Source organism: Lathyrus oleraceus, chromosome 4, assembly GCF_024323335.1.
Source record: "Lathyrus oleraceus cultivar Zhongwan6 chromosome 4, CAAS_Psat_ZW6_1.0, whole genome shotgun sequence".
NCBI classification, from domain to species: Eukaryota; Viridiplantae; Streptophyta; class Magnoliopsida; order Fabales; family Fabaceae; genus Lathyrus; species Lathyrus oleraceus.
In genome coordinates this window covers 372,865,484-372,887,020 of record NC_066582.1, presented here as the reverse complement: position 1 = coordinate 372,887,020, position 21,537 = coordinate 372,865,484, and the positions used below count along the sequence as shown (strand labels likewise).

The 21,537-nt window shown below is 37.0% G+C and overlaps 1 protein-coding gene across 1 annotated transcript; it reads left to right on the top strand.

Annotated features, from left to right (window-relative positions):
- The first annotated feature begins 3,578 nt into the window (after window positions 1–3,578).
- Window positions 3,579–4,406, top strand: LOC127137543 (U11/U12 small nuclear ribonucleoprotein 31 kDa protein). Its single transcript, XM_051064002.1, has one exon. The coding sequence runs from the start codon at window positions 3,579–3,581 to the stop codon at window positions 4,404–4,406; it is 828 nt and encodes a 275-aa protein (XP_050919959.1).
- Window positions 4,407–21,537: the final 17,131 nt, after the last annotated feature.

The window sequence follows — 21,537 nt, the reverse complement described above, 5'->3', positions numbered from 1 at the left end:
ATGTTTGTATTTCATTTGTGAAATTCTCATATGGTATTGGATGAAGATGAAATTTAACATGAGCATTGTAGACACATTATAGGACATTGTGGTTTTGATCCCATTCATTTCTTAATTGTTGTCACTGTGTTATGATTTATTGAAGTGGATGCTTGTTTGGATATCATGTATTGGCTTGTATAAATGTGTCTGAACTTCTTGAATTTCATTGACCTACTTTCTTTTGTCCAATTGAGCTGAAAATTGACATGCTATGCATTGAATGTGTCCTGTTTAGGTGTGAATTTGTGTGGAATTAATTGAATTGTTTTGGTATGGATTTGATTGAAGTCATTCTGTTTGGACTTTTGGTGTTGCAAATTGCATGATTGATGTTAAATTGTGCATGAAATGATAATGGTGATTGATATGAGCATGGGACCAATTGCATTTGCTTTTGATTTGTTTGAATGTGATTTTGGATAATTTTCACTTGCTGTTTAGAATTTTTTATCCCTTTTGGACCCTAGGCTTGGCCTAGTGGTCTAGTTTCTCACATTTGGTTTGGATTTTCAGGATGAAATGCACAATGCTTAAGGAGATTGCTTCAAGTCCATTTGAGTTGACTTATTGAATTGTTTTTTACTAACATTGACTTTGTGTTGTAGGGCTTGATGTTTGAGCTTGAGCTCATGGCTTGCACTTATGTGCATTAACTTGTGTTGCTTGTACAGATTAACTGATTAACCATTTGCTGTTTACTGTTGGTTTGTCTGAGTACTGATGATACTTGATTGATTTCAGGTACATTAAGTTGCTTACAGTTCCTTGAGAACTTGTGCTTGCTGTTGCTTGGTTGTATAAACCAATTGAGGTAGAATTTCTTTCCTCCATGTAGTCTGGAAGACCTGGCCTGTTACTTGGCCAGGCACCTGTCTGAAGCCCTCCTTAAGAGGCAATGATTGTGATTGTTTATATTTGTCCCAAGCAGGTAAAGACCTTGATTAAGGCAATTGGTGGATCAAAGAGATACGCAATCTATCTCCCACTATTCTGTTGAGTCGTCCCTCTGCTCACACAACTGGTGTTGATGCATTGGGACATTAACCCAAGATCAGTTGTGTCAGAGTTTTTGAGCGTAGAAGGGTTCCATCTTTCTGAACCCACGCTCCTTTGTCTGAAGCTCTCCCTGGCCAGGGATACGAGCTGTGAAGTCTAATCTTCACTCACCTTTCATCAGCTTCACCTTAGCCCTTCAATGGCAAGGTTAAGAGCTAAAGCTACCTCTGTACAGATGACTTGCTTCGGCAGTCAAACCCTTTGTTTGAGCCCACTTGACTGGTTATAGTGCGTGCTATGTGAATATTTGTTTGCTCTGTTTGCTTGTATGCTTGTATGCATGTTTTTCCTGGATAGGATTAGCTTGCTTATGCAAGTCAGGATAGAAACCTTAACATAGGGCAATGATGCATGATAACACTAGGCTCGAGTCCAGCTCCCTGGTAGTGTGTCTTCCCTTTGTGTCTGGTTGGCATTTCTTTCCCTTTCAGGGGAACTACATCGCCCTGATCCTTGTTCCATACGAGGTATGTAGGCAGGAGACCGTGCGAGGTCTCTCCGGGCACTTTTTTTATCTTTTTGTGTGTGTGCTTGACAGTTATAGGCTCGAGTTCCCGACTCCCTATTAACTTGTTGGTTGTTGTGTGTTTGGAAACTGATGTAAGTCCATCGAGTGGCAATCGGGTTCCAGTGTTCTTGTGTGTTTTGGTTCGGATGCTGATGTAAGTCCAGTGATTGGCGTTCAGGCTCCATGTTTGCCTGTGTGTTTGTTTGCTTGTTTGGCATGCGTGAGCCGAACTACGGCAGCTCTGATTCTCGTTCCAGACGAGATACGTAGGCATAGGATGCGACGTCCTATCGAGCTCGTTCCTCTTAACCCCCACCTGTGTTGTCTTCGGTGAGTGTGTGTGTGATGTTTTAGCAACCTTTTCTTTTCTTAGAGCGTGGATCCCGTCGAGTACGACGGACGTGAGGGGTGCTAATACCTTCCCCTTGCGTAACCGACTCCCGTACCCTTTCTCTTTGGTCGCGAGACCATGTCTTTCCAGGTTTCTCTGAGCGTTTCCTTTCCCCATCTTTAGATAAATAACGCGCAGTGGCGGCTCTGTTTGTTTGTTTGTTTTAGCTCGCCGGTTGTTTTTTCGCGGATGCGACACCTACAACGACAATAAAGTGGATGAATTTTTCTGAAATGAGTCATCTTATATCAAATTGCTACTAAGATGCATTTTATACAAGCTTATTTGAAACGAGGGTGTCCTCTACCACCAACATTCGTAGAATGGAGAGAACGTCTTAAGGAATAAAAATCTGAGTGAGAACTTTGTTTTTTTGGATAGGATGCATGAGATCTAGAAATTAAATGACGTTGAAAAATAATACAATAGAAAAAAGTCTAATGCGAAAAGTTCAATAAATTTAAAAAGATGTCTTCGATTTTGATGCATTTTAATCGTATGTACTTCTAATTTTGTTCATTCACTATGTTCATTTTTATTCTTATATCTTTATTTTAAGATGTCCAAACATAATCTAAGTGTATAAATAAAACATTACTTTTGAAAACAAATTAATTGTTGAGTTTTTAATAAGAGATGAGTCCTCTTCAATTCTCGACAAATTCTACATAAGAGTTTTTAAATGTTGTGAAATTGAAATTATTAGACCAAGATTTTGCTTAAGTTGATGCAATGAGATGATATGAAGTGATATGAGATGAAATAGAATAAGATTCCATTGTTTGAGTTAATTAAAATCAGACCTAGTATAATGAAATTTTATTATTCTATTTCATTTCATCACTTTTCATTAGCATTATTTTCCTTAGATATGAGGAATAAAAAATTACATCACTTTCTACTAGTATTGATCACTTTCTACTAGTATTGTTCCCTTTAATATGAGCAGAATGAAAATTTTCATCACTTTCCATCAGTATTGTTTCTCTTTTATATGAGCAGAATAAAAAACTTTGTTTTTATCGCTAATTATTCAAATAATAAAGTAATAAAATTTCTATTCCACTCTATTCTATTTTTGCTAAATTTCAATAACTCTATTTATCTTAAGATATTAAAACATAATCTATAATAATATAATAAAATTGTATATCTAACGAACTAGAAATTTTTGTCTTAAAAAATCTAGCATCATACTAACAAAAAATTATTAAAGTTTATATATGCAGATGGTTGGCTGACCAATTAAACAAAAAAATATTAAAACATAATTTTTTTTAGTTTTATGCTATCTTTACAAGTACTCTGGCGGTGAGCAAGTTATCCATTTACATATGGATAATACTGCTTATAAAAAAATAAGAATGGATAAAACCACATATAAAACCAATCCAAAATATCCGGATCCATGTCCAGATCCGCTTGGAGTTTCGCTTCACTTCTCTAGGGTTTCTCAAACGCATTATAGAATCTCTCCACTCTCAGATTTCCTCTCTATAGATTAAAGAAGCATCGGAGAACTAATTCCGTCGCCGGAAACCGAACACCGTTGCCGGAAACAAAAATCTTGAACCGAAAAAAATGTCAAGCAAGAAGAAACACAAACGAAAACACAGCGACGAAGACGACAACGTTTTCTACTACCGCTACTGCGCTTCGTCCTCAACCCCCAACACCACCACCGGCACCACATCCAGTAATCAACCCCAATCAAAACCGAACAACAAAGGATCATCAATAGGAGGTACAGGTGAACCCTTAGCACCATCAAAATCGACGCTATACGTTTCTAATCTAGATTACTCCCTAACAAACTCCGATCTCCATACACTCTTCTCTACTTTCGGCCGCATCGCGCGTGTAACCGTTCTCAAAGACCGTCACACGCGCCTAAGCCGCGGTGTCGCGTTTGTCCAATTCGTTTCTCATAATGACGCTCAACGCGCCGTGGCGGAGATGAATAAGAAGATTCTCAATGGAAGGACTCTAACTGCTTCTATTGCTGCTGATAATGGACGTGCTCCGGAGTTTATTCGGAAGCGCGTGTACAATACTGAGACTGCTTTGTGTTATGAGTGTGGGGGGCATGGTCATTTGTCGTATGAGTGTCCTAAGAATCAGTTGGGGCCGAGGCCGAGGCCTCAGCCTAAGAAGCCGCGGCGGGGATTTAGTGGGCTGAGGGATATGGATGGGGAGGAGGAAGGTGATGAGGAGGAGGAAGAGGGTGGTCAGATTGTTGCGGAGCAGTTTGAGGATAATTGGGCTTTTATTGTGGATGATGAAGCGGGTGAAAGGTTGCTGGGGAGAAACAGAAATGATGATGAGGGTTTGGCCAACAACAAGACGAAGAAGAAAGGGAAGAAAGCTGGGTATTTCAGTGATGAGAGTGATCATAATGATGATGATTGATCATGACTATGTAGCATTGACACTTCAGATTGAAGGTGTGTGTTTGGTATTCCGCATTACCGCATTATTCAACTAGTCAATGTCCTGTGTGTCGTGTCTATATATGTGCCAGTGTTTCATAGATCTAAATGGCAATTTTTTGTTTTTATCAAGATATGGTGTAATTGATGAAATTGTTTATATGTTGTTGGCTTGGTTGGATGTGTTTATGGTTTTGATCACAAGCACATGTTAGTTATTAGTTATTGTGGTAGTAATTGGTGATAGTGGTGGTGAATTGGTGATGAGCATTTTTGTGTATTCCATATTTTCATAGTTAATGAATGATGACAGACGAGTCTCTTATTTATCGGCTTAATTTAGCATTCAGTTTACCTGTAAAACAGAAAGGAAAAGCCTGTTCGTTATGTTTTTTATTTTGGTTCAGCTAAAACATGTAATGTAATCAAATTGTAACACCCTGGTTTACTTTATGCACATCTTTTTATTATAATAAATAAGGTTTTTAATTACAGTTGTGGTGGTTATGTTATGATATTTGATATGTAGAATATTGTAGTCAGATATAGACTTGTAGTCACAATTACTGTCGTTGTTCTTGTGGAAAGCAGTTTAAAACCATGGGTAACAGTTCTTCTGATTACCTTTACTCTTTGATGTCTACTGAGCATTTTTATGCGTATTGATGGGTATTTCTCAAGTTTCTCTTAGAATGCTTCAATTGCTTCTCCCAGAGAAAATGTGGTATCAGTTTAATGCATAATCACTTGGCTGAGCTGGAGAATAATACCAATTTGTGCCTCACCCTCGACACTAGGCTTTGCTCAAGTAACACCACTGGCAATGCAAGTAAGTAATAAAAATATTCTTCTTCTTGAACTAATTGTGTTCATTTTTGTTTTCAGGTTACATTTTTTAGCCCCTTTTGTTTTGAAGTGTTTGTACCCACTTTAAATTATTGGTTTAATTATTCTGTAACTTTTTGAACCATGGGCTAAACTTGAATGGCATTGTAATGATATGTAGAAAAAGAACTTGGTTATTGTTATGCTATTTCCTTTCTTTCTGAATTATGGCTTTGAATCGGATTAAGTATATTCTAAGGAGTTTGGGGTCAATTGTTACTGTTTCGACGATGTCTCCAGGATAAAATAGTCTGAGACGTTTTGTCATACTGCCAATAATTATGTAATGCAATCGAGTTTCGACGACGTCTCCAGGATAAAACAGTTTGTTCAATTTTACGATTATCACTTGCATTGTAATAAATCGTTCAAATAAATACATCTTCAGATGGTGTTTAAATCACTCGTAGTATCTGAGAAAATTTAGTCGTTGATGACACAATGTCGTTGATGACACAATAAGCCACTTGAAAAATAAAGAAGAATATAAATAATTTGAAATGAAGAGAATAAAGAGGGAGAAGAGAGATTTCAAAACTTCGGAAATCTGGAGTCATTTGCAACTGAAATGAGGAATTCTATTTATTTATGGGTAAATGATTCATCTGGGTGGAGAGAAAATAGTGGGAGAGAGTTACTTAGTCAAAACTAGGTTAAAACTAGGTTTTGATTAGTGATATCTTATAATTATTAATTATTAATTAGTTAAAATTAATTAATTAATTTTCATCTAATTAACTTCCATTAATTAATATGGGCGACTCTTTTAAAATCACATCAAGTTTTCCAACAATCTCCCACGTGAATTTAAAAGGTGATTTTAGAAATAACATCAACGTTTCTAAGATTGTGCATAAGCAAAAGTGTCTACAATTTAAACCTTTGTATAATAAGTAGGAGTCTGATTCAACAAGAGTGACACAATTGTTTTGAACTCTATCTCAGACATCAGACCCGCACATAACATTTTTTTAAGGTGTAGTTTAATAGTCTGTGCTTTAATGATCCTGCACGTGTATCCCGATTTAGTGAATGCTCTAGGAATTATGCTCCGAAATTCCATAGGAACCAACCCAAAGTTCCACAATCACAAATGTGAATCTATCAAGAGTACTCTTCTAGCCTAGGTACTCCCTCTTACAGAATATAGATCTCATTAAGAGCTTTTATTATCTCATCCTCTTATTACTTCAGAATTCATGCTTCACTTGCATGATCATCTCATATTACTCATAACTTGTTATTACCCATTGAACTTATTTCTTGGGATCTCCAGTCATCTAGGTTTGGTTACCATCATGGGCAACTCATTTCTCTACAGGCATTAGTCTCATCTTCTTAGATGTATTGTGGACTTTCTCTTTAGCTAATCCTTTCGTCAAAGGATCTGTTAAATTTTCATCAGTGCGTACATGATCCACTCTTACAGCTCCTTTAGAGATATAGTCTCTGATGGTGTTGTGCTTTCTTCTTATTTGACGTCTTTTACCATTATAATAACGACTCTCAATTTTTGCGATAGCCGCAGTACTATCGCAGTGGATCAACACAACTTACATGGATTTTTTTTTCCATAAAAGGATCTCAGCTAGCAAGAATCTTAACCAACTTGCTTCTTCACTAGCTGTGGCTAGTGCTATCTTCTCAGACTCCATTGTGGACAGAGCCAGGATAGTCTGTTTCTTTGATTTCCAAGATACAACTCCTCCAACTATACTAAATATATAGCCACTTGTAGCTTTGGAATCATCTGATAAGGTGTTCCAATTTGCATCATTGTACCCTTCTAATACAACAGGAAATTTCTGATAATGTAGGTCGAGATCCATGGTCTTTTTAAGGTACCTCATGACTCGCTCAATAGCTTACCAGTGTTCGTTACTCGTTCTACTCGTAAACCTGCATAACAGTCTTACGACATATGTAATGTCGGGTCTAGTACAATCTGTGGCATACCTAAGACTACCAATGATGCTCGCATATTCTGTTTGTCTGACACTTTCACCAGTGTTCTTAAACAATTTCACACTTGGAGCATATGGTGTGCACGCAGGTTTACAGTCAAAGTATTCATATTTCTTTAAGATCTTCTCCATATAGCTTGATTAATCCAAAGAACTTCCTTGTTCGGATCTCGTGATCTTGATACCAAGGATCACGCTTGCTTCTTCGAGGTCTTTCATGTCAAAGTTGTTGCACAATAATGATTTCACATCATTAATAGTCTGAGTGTTTGATCCAAATATGAGTAGATCGTCAACATAGAGATATATGATAGTGCATATGCGACTCTCAGTTTTGTAATAAACGCATTTGTCACTTTCATTCACTTTGTACCCATTTGATATCATTAAGTTATCAACTTTTCACGCCATTGTTTAGGATCTTGTTTTAGTCCATACAGAGACTTGTCTAACTTATAAACCTTGTTTTCTTGTCCATAAATCACAAATCCTTCCGGTTGTTCCATATAGATTTCTTATTCTAAGTCACCATTTAAAAAAGTTGTTTTAACATCCATGTGGTATACTATTAAGTTGTAAATAACAACTATTGAAATAAGCACCCTAATGGATGTAATTCTAGTGACTGGAGAAAAGGTGTCGAAGAAATCTATGTTTTCTCTTTGTCTAAAACCCTTGCCTACAAGGCGAACCTTGTACTTATCAATAGTTCCATCAGGTTTTAGTTTCTTTTTCAAAACCCATTTACAACTGATTGGTTTGCAACCAGGAGGCAAGTCTACTAAGTGCCAGGTCTTGTTAGTTCTAGAGATTCTATCTCATCATTAATAGCCTCTTGCCATAAATTTTCATCTAGAGATGACAAGGCTTCTTGAAGATTTATTGGATCTTCTTCTACATTATAAGTCGCATAATAGCCTCTTGCCATAAATCTGCAACTAGAGATGACAAGGCTTCTTGAAGATTTATTGGATCTTCTTCTACATTATAAATCGCATAATCGGTCCCATAGTCTTTATCAATTCTTACTCTTTTACTTCATCGAATTTTTGTTTCTACATTGTCGCCGCTTTCTGTGCTTCTAATAAGGGGAATGTGACTCGATTGAGTGCCCCCACTATTTCTCGATTTGAAAGGAAATTTGTCTTCATAAAATTCAACAATATTTGATTTTATGCCCATTTTTGCATTTCGGTCATAAAACCTATATGCCTTACTGTTTGTTGCATACCCAATGAATACACATTCATAGGCTCTACTAGCGAGTTTAACTCATTTGGGATCCAGAATTCTGATAAGCCAGACAACCCCAAGTTCTCAAATAAGACAAGTTTGATTGTCTTTTCTTTAATATATCATAGGAAGAGATCTTACTTGGTTGTCTTTTCTTTAATATCTCATAGGAAGATATCTTACTTTTTGACTTGGGAACTCTATTTAGGACATAGCAAACAGTCAATACCCCCCCCCCCCCACCCATCCACCCACACACTAGTGAAGTACAACACCATAATTCATCATAATTGCAATAACAAGTTCAGTAAGAGTTCTATTCTTTCTTTCTGCTTTACCATTTATTTTAGGAGAATATGGAACAGTCGTTTCATGTACAATTCCATGTTTACTATAAAAATCATTACATAACCCAAAACCGTATTCAGTTCCCATATCACTATGAAGTCTCTTAATCTTCTTACTAAGTTGATTCTTAATTTCAGTTACATACATCTTAAACATGTCAAGCGCTTCACTTTTATTCTTCATTAAGTACACATAAGTATAATCAGAACAATCGTCAATAAAGATGATAAAATAACGCGTACTATTTCTAGTTAAAGTTTCATCTAATTTGCATATATCAGAGTGTATAAGATCCAGGGGATCAAATTCTTTAATGATTAATTTATGCGAAGTCTTAATTATTTTAGCTTGACTACAACATTCATATTTATTTGAATCACTGACATTTAATTTAGGGATTAGGCCTACGTTGCATGCATTAGAAATAACTCGCTTATTAATATGACAAAGTCTAGCATGCCAAATATTAAAATCACACAAAGAGTAAACAAAAGGAGAAATTTTATTCAATTCAACATTCAACTTAAACATGTCATTAGTGGCATACCCTTTCCCAACAAAAATACCATTCTTAGTGATGATGTACAAATTTGCCCCAATAGGCTGACTAAACCCTGCCTTATTTAAAAGAAAACTAGAAACAAGATTCTTCCTAATTTCAGGAACATGCATGACGTCCTTCAAGATGAAAGTCTTTCCCGAGGTGAAGTTCAACTCAGCATCTCCAATTCCAGCAACATCAGTGGTGTGATCATCTCCCAACAATACTTTTTTATCTTCAGCGTTCGTGTATGTCTTAAACATAGCACGATCATAACAGACATGACGTGAGACACCGGTGTCTATCCACCAACCATCACTTCCACCAACCAATTGATTTCAGTGATCATAACAATGAATTGATCATCAGTCAGGTTAACCTGTGCATTAGAGCCAACGGGTTTAGGCATGCTCTTACATTTCTTAGCCACATGACCCAGTTTTCCACAATTAAAGCAAGTGAATAATGAAGCGTCATTTCTCTGAGGTGATGGTTGTTGTCTAGCAATCAGAGCATATGGGCCCTTGATGGATTCTGTAACAACCCATTTTTTTAGTATTTAATTATTATACTATTATGATTATATTTTAATTTAATTATGTGGAGTGTTAATTAATTAATTGGTGTATTAATTCATTATCTAGTGGATATGAGAAATAATTAAATTATTGAATTGATTAATCCAATTGGTGTGCATAGTGAGTGATTAATTATTTAAATTTAAATAGAGGTATGTAAATATTAGGTATTATTGGGCCTAGTGATTAAATTAAACGATTTAATGCCCAACTAGAATACTATTATAAATAGTAAGAGGTGAGGGGAGTGAGAAATATAAGTCACTGGAGCACTAAAGGCAATAGAGAAAGAGGAGAGGAAAAGTAAAGAGGTGTCAGGGTTTTCATCAGAGTTACAAGGTAAGGGGGGAAATCCTTATTATTATGGGTTAGTATGATTGGTCAATGGGTAGGAACATGTTTTAGGTTGAAATCCTTAATTGGCATGGTTTGGAATTATTAGGTTTGATAAATACTCTTGAATTGTGATGATTAAATTATGCTAAAAACTGTGAATGGATATATATTTGGATGAGTCATGATTTTCTGAACGTGTAGCTTTTTGCGGAATCGAAATCGGAGGTCCGGAAGTCCTCCAACGATGAAAAATGCGGAGAATTCTGCATTCTGTTTTGTTGTTAGCGCAGGAACAACATTCTATTTTGCGTTAACCGGTTAACCCAGGGCGTTAACCGGTTAACACTGTTACGATTTATGAAAAATTGCATTCTGTCTTGCGTTAACCGGTTAAACCAGGGCGTTAACCGGTTAACACTGTTAGAAATTGCCAAGAAGCGCATTCTGTTTTGCGTTAACCGATTAACCCATGGCGTTAACCGGTTAACACTGTTTGAAAAGTGAAAATTTGATATTTAAATGTTGTGTGCGTTTTGGAATGAAAGCTGTGTACATTGGCTTATATTGGTGAATAATATATTGTATGAATGTGTATGTATGCCATTATTGAATTGTGAATGATTTATGGTTATGGATGTGTATATGTAATCGTAATTGATGTGTTGTGATGAATGTGTATATGTACCAATTGTGAGTCATGGTGATATGTGGGATGTTAAGACGGTATATAAAAGGGTCTTAATTGCATATGTGTTGGTATGTGTGCATTCATTCATGGCATGGTTGACTTCATTGTGGAAGTGGTGAAACTGTGGGTTCACATGAGCAGACGTTGATTCTCAATTGGAATCAGGCGTAGTATTAAGCGGTGATCCTTCATTGGAAACAGACGTATGGCTTTGGTCTTGTCCGGATCGGAAGCGTGGCTTGGATTCTAGATATTGAATCGGAAAGCGGTGAAACTTTGAGTTCACATTGAGGTACCACATGCATGGAGTCACATTGTCTTGCATTGAGTCGTCTATCGTTATGTGATCATTGGATGCATGTATTGATGTGAGTGTGATGTACATTTGAAATATGTGGAATAATTGTCTGTTAATATCATTGATATAATTGTACCAAGTGTGATGAATTCTTAAATTGTGTTTTAATTCATTGTGCCTTATTATGCTATATTCATAACGATTTGGAATTCTCACCCTTTCTGTTTGAATGTTACCTTTACATGGGTATCGTGCAGATACTACCGAGTAGTATTGCTGGCGTAGGTGGACGGTAGCTCGCTCAAGAATAGCTGGAGAGTTTCCGTATTTAGTTTGCAATTGCTAATGAGTGAATGCTCTGGTCATGTAACACTGGGTAGATTAGTAGTATTGAACTCGTATCTTATTTTGATATGCTTTATGTCATTAATTGTTTTATTTTTTTGATCATGGTATGGGACATGGATCATCTTATGAAATACATGAGTATTCCTTATTTTCCGCTGCGAACACATACTGCTTGAATATTCATGATGAGTGAAATGTGTTATTTGAATGACCAGGTGTATTGTTGGTTTTTGAAAGTTTTAAGTTTCGAAAACGTCGATGTGACGCCTTTTTCTTTATATGCGTGCTTATTTACTCTGATTATATGCTAAATAATTTGGGGTAGAAAAAGGGGTGTTACATAAGTGGTATCAGAGCATGGTCGACCAGTTGGTCAATAGTAGTAGGTTTTCCGTAGTATTTGATTTGTGTATCTGACACGATCGATACTGTTTGTTTGATGTTTCGGGTTACTAGGACGATCGAAGAACTGCCAATATTTTGTGAATTTGCGGAAGTATTTCCGGAAGATATAAGTGATTTACCGCCGGAACGAGAGGTCGAGTTTTCGATTGATTTAGTTCCTGGAACTAGTCTTGTATCGATGGCTCCCTATCGAATGTCCGCTTCTGAGTTGAAAGAGTTGAAGAGTCAACTTGAAGACTTGCTTGAGAAGAAGTTTATTCGTCCTAGTATGTCGTCGTGGGGTGCACCTGTGCTATTGGTCAAGAAGAAAGAAGGTTTTATGAGATTATGTGTTGATTATAGACAACTGAATAAAGTGACGATTAAGAACAAGTATCCACTTCCGAGGATTGACGATCTGATGGATCAGCTGGTTGGAGCTAGTGTGTTTAGCAAAATTGATTTGAGGTCTGGGTATCATCAGATTTGTGTAAAGGCTGAGGATATTCAGAAGACTGCTTTTAGGACAAGGTACGGTCACTATGAGTATTCCGTGATGCCTTTTGGGGTGACGAATGCACCTGGTGTGTTTATGGAGTATATGAATAGAATCTTTCATGATTATCTGGATAAGTTTGTAGTTGTGTTCATCGATGATATATTGATTTATTCCAAGGGCGAAGAGGATCATGCAGAGCATTTGAAGGTTGTGTTATCGGTGTTGAAAGAGAGGAAGTTGTTTGCTAAACTCTCTAAATGCGAATTTTGGTTGAGTGAAGTAAGTTTTCTTGGACATGTGATTTCGAGCGGTGGGATTTCTGTGGATCCTACGAAGATCGAAGCTGTATCTCAGTGGGAAGCTCCTAAGTCTGTTGCTGAGATTCGAAGTTTCCTTGGTTTGGCTGGTTATTATAGGAAGTTCATTGAGGGATTTTCTAAGTTGTCGTTACCGTTGACGCAGTTGACTAGGAAGGGTCAAGCTTTCATTTGGACTTCGCAGTGTGAAGCGAATTTTCAAGAGCTTAAGAGAAGATTGACTACGGCTCATATTTTGATTTTACTGGATCCGTTAGAAAACTTCGTGGTGTATTGCGATGCTTCTTTATTGGGTTTGGGAGGTGTTCTGATGCAAAAAGGGCAAGTGGTAGCTTATGCTTCAAGGCAACTCAAAGTTCATGAGAAGAATTATCCGACGCATGATTTAGAGTTGGCCGCCGTTGTGTTTGTGTTGAAGCTTCGGAGACATTACTTGTTTGGATCGAGGTTTGATGTGTTTAGTGATCACAAGAGTTTGAAGTACTTGTTCGATCAGAAAGAATTGAATATGAGGCAAAGGAGATGGTTAGAATTCTTGAAGGATTATGATTTTGGTTTGAATTATCATCCTGGGAAGGCGAATGTTGTAGCCGATGCATTGAGTAGGAAGTCATTGCATATGTCTATGTTGATGATGCGAGAGTTTGAATTGTTGGAGCAATTTAGAGATTTGAGTTTGGTTTGTGAAGCGACGTCTTCGTGCGTTAAGCTTGGGATGTTGAAGCTTACGTGTGACATTCTTGACGAGATTAGAGAAGGTCAGAGGTCAGATTTGAAGTTAGTCGATGTTATGACATTGATTAACCAAGGTAAAGGTGGTGACTTTCGGATTGATGAGAATGGTATCATGAGGTGTCGTGATCGAGTGTGTGTTCCGAATGGTACGGATTTGAGGAAGAGGATTCTTGAGGAAGGGCATAGAAGTGGTCTGAGTATTCATCCTGGTGCTACTAAGATGTATCAAGACTTGAGGAAGATGTTTTGGTGGCAAGGTATGAAGAAGGATGTAGCGGAATTTGTGTATTCATGTTTGACTTGTCAAAAGTCAAAGATTGAACATCAAAAGCCGTCTGGTTTGATGCAATCGTTATCTATTCCCGAGTGGAAGTGGGATAGTATCTCTATGGATTTTGTTTCGGGCTTACCAAGAACATCGAGTAATTGTGAGGCGATTTGGGTCGTGGTGGACAGACTGACGAAGTATGCTCATTTTATTCCGATGAGGATGGATTATTCGATGGAGAGACTTGCTAAGTTGTACATCGAGAGGATTGTGTGTTTGCATGGTATACCGTCGAGTATTATTTCGGATAGAGATCCGAGGTTCACTTCGAGATTTTGGGAAGGTTTGCAAAGTGCTTTGGGTACGAAGTTGCGTTTGAATTCAGCATATCATCCGCAAACTGATGGTCAAACGGAGAGGACTATTTAGTCGCTTGAAGATCTTTTGAGGTCTTGTGTTTTGGAACAAGGAGGAAATTGGGATAGTTTCTTGCCTTTAATCGAGTTTACATATAATAACAGTTTCCATTCAAGTATTGGAATGGCACCGTTTGAGGCTCTTTATGGCAGAAAGTGTAAAACTCCTTTATGTTGGTACGAATCTGGAGAAAGTGATGTGGTTGGACCCGAGTCGATTCAAGAGACTACAGATAAGATTAAGATGATTCAAGGGAAGATGAAGGCTTCTCAGAGTCGTCAAAAGAGTTACCACGATAAGAGGAGGAAAACTCTTGAGTTTGAGAAAGAAGAGCATGTGTTTCTTCGAGTTACGCCAATAATGGGTGTTGGTAGAGCTTTGAAGTCACGTAAGTTGACGCCGCGTTTCATTGGTCCTTATCAGATTTCCGAGAGGATAGGTGAAGTGGCATATCGGATTGCATTACCACCGTCACTTTCTAATCTTCATGATGTATTCCATGTGTCTCAATTGAGGAAGTACATTGCGGATCCATCGCATGTTGTTCAATTAGATGATGTGCAAGTACGGGATAATTTGACGGTTGATACATCACCTGTGTGGATTGAAGATCGAGAAGTGAAGAAGCTTCGTGGTAAGGAGATTGCTTTGGTAAAAGTGATATGGGGCGGAGTCGCCAATGGAAATATTACGTGGGAACTCGAGGATAAGATGAGGGAATCATATCCGGAGTTGTTCGTTTGAGGTAAATTTTCGAGGAAGAAAATCTTTTAAGTGGGGGAGAGTTGTAACAACCCATTTTTTTAGTATTTAATTATTATACTATTATGATTATATTTTAATTTAATTATATGGAGTCTTAATTAATTAATTGGTGTATTAATTCATTATCTAGTGGATATGAGAAATAATTAAATTATTGAATTGATTAATCCAATTGATGTGCATAGTGAGTGATTAATTATTTAAATTTAAATAGAGGTATGTAAATATTAGGTATTATTGGGCCTAGTGATTAAATTAAACGATTTAATGCCCAACTAGAATACTATTATAAATAGTAAGAGGTGAGGGGAGTGAGAAATATAAGTCACTGGAGCACTAAAGGCAATAGAGAAAGAGGAGAGGAAAAGTAAAGAGGAGTCAGGGTTTTCATCAGAGTTACAAGGTAAGGGGAGAAATTCTTATTATTAAGGGTTAGTATGATTGGTCAATGGGTAGGAACATGTTTTAGGTTGAAATCCTTAATTGGCATGGTTTGGAATTATTAGGTTTGATAAATACTCTTGAATTGTGATGATTAAATTATGCTAAAAACTGTGAATGAATATATATTTGGATGAGTCATGATTTTCTGAACGTGTAGCTTTTTACGGAATCGAAATCGGAGGTCCGGAAGTCCTCCAACGATGAAAAATGCGGAGAATTCTGCATTCTGTTTTGTTGTTAGCGCAGGAATAGCATTCTGTTTTGCGTTAACCGGTTAAACCCAGGGCGTTAACTGGTTAACACTGTTACGATTTATGAAAAATTGCATTCTGTCTTGCGTTAACCGGTTAACCTAGGGTGTTAACCGGTTAACACTGTTAGAAATTGCCAAGAAGCGCATTCTGTTTTGCGTTAACCGATTAACCCATGGCGTTAACCGGTTAACACTGTTTGAAAAGTGAAAATTTGATATTTAAATGTTGTGTGCGTTTTGGAATGAAAGCTGTGTACATTGGCTTATATTGGTGAATGATATATTGTATGAATGTGTATGTATGCCATTATTGAATTGTGAATGATTTATGGTTATGAATGTGTATATGTAATCGTAATTGATGTGTTGTGATGAATGTGTATATGTACCAATTGTGAGTCATGGTGATATGTGGGATGTTAAGACGGTATATAAAAGGGTCTTAATTGCATATGCGTTGGTATGTGTGCATTCATTCATAGCATGGTTGACTTCATTGTGGAAGTGGTGAAACTGTGGGTTCACATGAGCAGACGTTGATTCTCAATTGGAATCAGGCGTAGTATTAAGCGGTGATCCTTCATTGGAAACAGACGTAGGGCTTTGGTCTTGTCCGGATCGGAAGCGTGGCTTGGATTCTAGATATTGAATCGGAAAGCGGTGAAAGTTTGAGTTCACATTGAAGTACCACATGCATGGAGTCACATTGTCTTGCATTGAGTCGTCTATCGTTATGTGATCATTGGATGCATGTATTGATGTGAGTGTGATGTACATTTGAAATATGTGGAATAATTATCTGTTAATATCATTGATATAATTGTACCAAGTGTGATGAATTCTTAAATTGTGTTTTAATTCATTGTGCCTTATTATGCTATATTCATAACGATTTGGAATTCTCACCCTTTCTGTTTGAATGTTACCTTTACATGGGTATCGTGCAGATACTACCGAGTAGTATTGCTAGCGTAGGTGGACGGTAGCTCGCTCAAGAATAGCTGGAGAGTTTCCGTATTTAGTTTGCAATTGGTAATGAGTTAATGCTCTGGTCATGTAACACTGGGTAGATTAGTAGTATTGAACTCGTATCTTATTTTGATATGCTTTATGTCATTAATTGTTTTATTTATTTGATCATGGTATGGGACATGGATCATCTTATGAAATACATGAGTATTCCTTATTTTCTGCTGCAAACGCATACTGCTTGAATATTCATGATGAGTGAAATGTGTTATTTGAATGACCAGGTGTATTGTTGGTTTTTAAAAGTTTTAAGTTTCGAAAACGTCGATGTGACGCCCTTTTCTTTATATGCGTGCTTATTTACTCTGATTATATGCTAAATAATTTGGGGTAGAAAAAGGGGTGTTACAGATTCCCATTCTTAATTCGGTTCACATCATTACGGTTCTGATTCTCTAATGGTTTATCTGTAGGCTTCAGAACCACACTGAATCTCTTGTTGTTGTTAGAAACAACTAAAACTTCATCTTTATGATCTTGTCTCCTAGCTTCCTCTTCAATTCGGAGGCGAGTGATCAAACTCTCCATTGAAATCTCTTTTGTTTTGTGGCGAAGCAAATTTTTGAAATCTTTCCAACCAGGGGCAGTTTGTCAATTATAACAGCAATATGAAATTGTTCATCGAGAGGCATACCTTCAGTTATGATTTCATGAGCAATTTTTTGAATTTTGTAGCTTTGAGCTTCCACAAACCTTTCATCCACCATCTTATAGTTCAAGTAGCAACTGACATCATATTTCTTTGCACCAGCTTCTTCAGTATCATATTTATTCTGCAGAGCTTCCCATACCTATTTAGCAGTCTTACAATTACTATAGTAATCGTACAACTCGTCAGCAAGACTGTTCACAATGTGATTTTTGCAGAGATAGTCACTCCCATGCCATAAGCCGATTTCTTTCCTGAGTTGTAAATTACTCGCAGATTCATCAGTTTTAGCAATTCCACCTGAATCTACAGAGTTCTTACCATTAGTTTGTTCGGGTGATCCAGAAGGAGCAATAGGGATATCCTCAGTCAGAACGTGGGCAACCTTCTTTAAAGTTAAGAAAAATTCCATCTTAGTTTGCCAACGTTTGAAGTGAAAACCCTCAGACTTAAATGGTTTGTTAAAGACAGCAGCGGCCATAGTAGTACCGATAATTTCCTCAATAGCCATGGCAGTTAAAGCATCGTCCTAAAATTGTTGTTTTCGGTTTTAAAAAATTTTCCACAGAAAATTATTGGGATGAGTCGCGTACTAGGTTGCTTTCTTTAAGACGTTTCACCGTACTGTCAATAATTATGCAATGCAGTCGAGTTTCGATGACGTCTCTAGGATAAAACAACTCGTTCAATTTTACGAATATCACTTGCACTGTAATAAACCGTTCAAAAAAATACACCTTCAAATGGTGTTTAAACCACTCGTAGTATCTGAAAAAATTTAGTCGTTGATGGCACAATAAACCACTCGAAAAATAAAGAAGAATATAAATAATTTGAGATGAAGAGAATAAAGAAGGAGAAGAGATATTCCAAAAATTCAGAAATCTAGAGTCATTTGCAATTGAACTGAGAAACCCTATTTATGTATAAAAGATTCAACTGAGTGGAGAGAAAATAGTGGAAGGAAGTTACTTAATAAAAATTATGTTAAAATTAGGTTTTGATGAGTGATACCTTATAATTATTAATTAATAATTAATTAATATTAATTAATTAATTTTCACCTAATTAACTTCCATTAATTAAGACAGATGACTCTTTTATGCATGGTTGATTTTGAATATATCTATAACTCTAAAACCATATTCAGTTGACAATTATATATAACCGATAAACACCATATTCATGATTGTTATGCTTAATAGATAGATATAACTAATACTGTATTTATTTGTATTATTGCTTAATAGTAGTAGTTAGTTACCTATCTAATAGGAACTGACTGTGGATTATCCATCCCTAGTCTCAAGGAAGAACTCCCTTAATATTTGGAGTTTCAGTTTCATCCCTGTATTATAAATAGCCATCACTTTAGCAATTACAATATATAAAACAATCATCCCTTTTATGGTATCAGAGCAAATTAACTTAAAAGTTTTTTTTCTCTCGATCCTTCATTCATGGCATCACTAGATTCTGATGTTGAAACTCCCCAAGAGACACCCACTATGTCATCACCGGCTGACAAGTTAACTGTTTTGAATGCCGGATCTCAACTCTGCATCAAGCTTGATGGAGACAATTATCCCGCTTGGAGAATTCAGTTCATGGCTCTCTTAACAGGCTATGATCTCATGGGCTATGTTGATGGAAGTAAACCATGTCCACCAAAAGTGTTGGAGAACAATACTACGACTGTTAATCCAGTCTTTACACATTGGGTTCGACAAGATCAACTCATTCTACATAGCATCATTTCCTCTGTGGCTGCAACAGTGGTCACACACTTAGGCACTGTCAAAACCTCCAATCAAGCATGGGAGATTCTGAAAACCATGTGTGTTGGCCGCTCTCGTGTGCGTGTAATGACACTCAAATAAAAAATTTCCAATTTCAAAAAAGGAAATCAATCCATGGCTAAATACCTTCAAGGAATTAAAGTCATCTTAGATGAATTATCAATCATAGATCACCCCCTTGATGAAACTGATCTTGTGATTCACACGCTCAATGATGGAGCATCTCATCATATCCTAGAGCAGATCAGGTCGTTGTCGATGATGGAACAGGTTTGAAAATTACTCATACTGGTAACTCTATCATTCACACCCCTGTTAAACCCCTTTATCTCAAACAAGTCTTGTATGTTCCTAAAATCCAGTCTAATTTATTATCTGTTTCAAAACTATGTCAATCTAATACTTGTTCTGTTGAATTTTTTCCAAACCATTTTGTTGTCAAGGACTTGAATTCGGGTCAGGCTCTACTCCAAGGTCCTCTTAAACAAAATCTATATCATTTACCCGCGGCTATCATTCCTTCACATACACCTCATGCATTGCATACAAGCATCCATTCTGCATCTACATGGCATCATAAGTTAGGTCATCCTTCTTTCAAAATAATAAAGCATCTGATTGACGGTCATCATCTACCAATAAAGCTTCCAACATCTCATGAGTGTAGTTCATGTCATTGTGCCAAAAGTCACAAACTGCCTTTCTCAAATCATCATCTCACAAGTAGCAAACCATTGGAACTTTTGTACTCTGATGTTTAGGGACCGGCTCCTGTTAGATCGTTAGATGGTTATTTGTACTATTTAATCATTGTAGATCATTTTTCCAAATATGTTTGGTTGTATCCAATGAAACATAAATCAGATGTATTTACCATTTTTGTTCAATTTAAGTCCATTGTTGAAAAAAAGTTTAACTTGCCTATTGTCTCTCTTTTCTCTGATAATGGTGGAGAATTTATCAAATTGAAATCTTTTCTGGCTAACAAAGGTATTTCTCACCTAACCACACCACCACATACACCCGAGGTAAATGGTACAGCTGAAAGGAGACACCGACATGTTGTTGAAATAGGTCGTGCTCTCTTGCATCATGCTAACCTACCACCTCAATTCTGGTCATTTCCATTCACTATTGCAGTTTACCTCATCAATAGAATGCCAAAACCAATCATTGAGATGAAATCTCCCTTTGAACTCTTGTTTCATCTAAAACCGGACTATAGCAAACTTCACTCATTTGGATGCTTGTGCTATCCATGGTTAAAACCATACATGCAAAATAAACTCCAACCTAGGTCAAAACCTTGTATATTCCTAGGATACTCTATGTCTCAACATGCCTACATCTGCCTAAAACCATTGTCAAATAGGGTCTATGTCTCTAGGCATGTTAAGTTTGTGGAAAATTCATTTTCGTATCAATCAATAATAACACCATCACCTGTCCAAACACTTCCAACATTTGATTCTCCCATTCACAGTATTATAAATGTTCCACGTGAACCAACAAATACTGCTCTAGTAACATCTCTACAAGATCAAGTTGGTTCAAGTTGCTCTGTTGTACCTGTTCCAACTCAAACTCCCACATGCTGTCAGCTCCCTGAGTCACCTGTATTATCGTTGGAAAATGCTCCGAGTCCATTCCCCACACCTGCACCATCTATGCTCGAGTCACAATCACCAATCCAGCCATCTGTTCCTGAGTCAACTTCAGCGTCTGTATCGGTCAATGAGCTTCCACGATTAGAGTCTAATTTACAAACATGTTCTATCACCAACAACAACTATAATGCACCTAATACGGAATGCATTAAACCTGCAGTTCGTGATCCTACTGTTACAAGGTCTCACCATAATATCTTCAAACCAAAGAAAACATTTGTTGCCACCAAACATGAGTTACAAGAAAATCTTGAACCGTCCACCATCACTCAAGCTCTTAAAATATCACACTGAGAGATGCATGCTCAGCAGAATTTAATGCACTAATGAATAATGGCACTTGGACCTTAGTTTCACGAGACAGACATACCAATTTGGTCGGCTGCAAGTGGTTGTTCAGAATTAAAAGAAATCCGGATGGAAGTGTGGCACGATATAAGGCCAGGTTAGTAGCAAAGGGATTCACTCAAACACCGGGTCTTGATTTCAAAGAAACCTTTGCTCCCGTTGTAAAACCTCAAACAATTAAAGTAGTCCTCACGATCGCACTCGGGCAAGGGTGGAGTTTACATCAAATGGATGTTAACAATGCGTTTCTGCAAGGCAAATTATCTGAAAATGTATACATGCAACAACCTCCTGGTTTCATCCATTCAGAATTTCCAA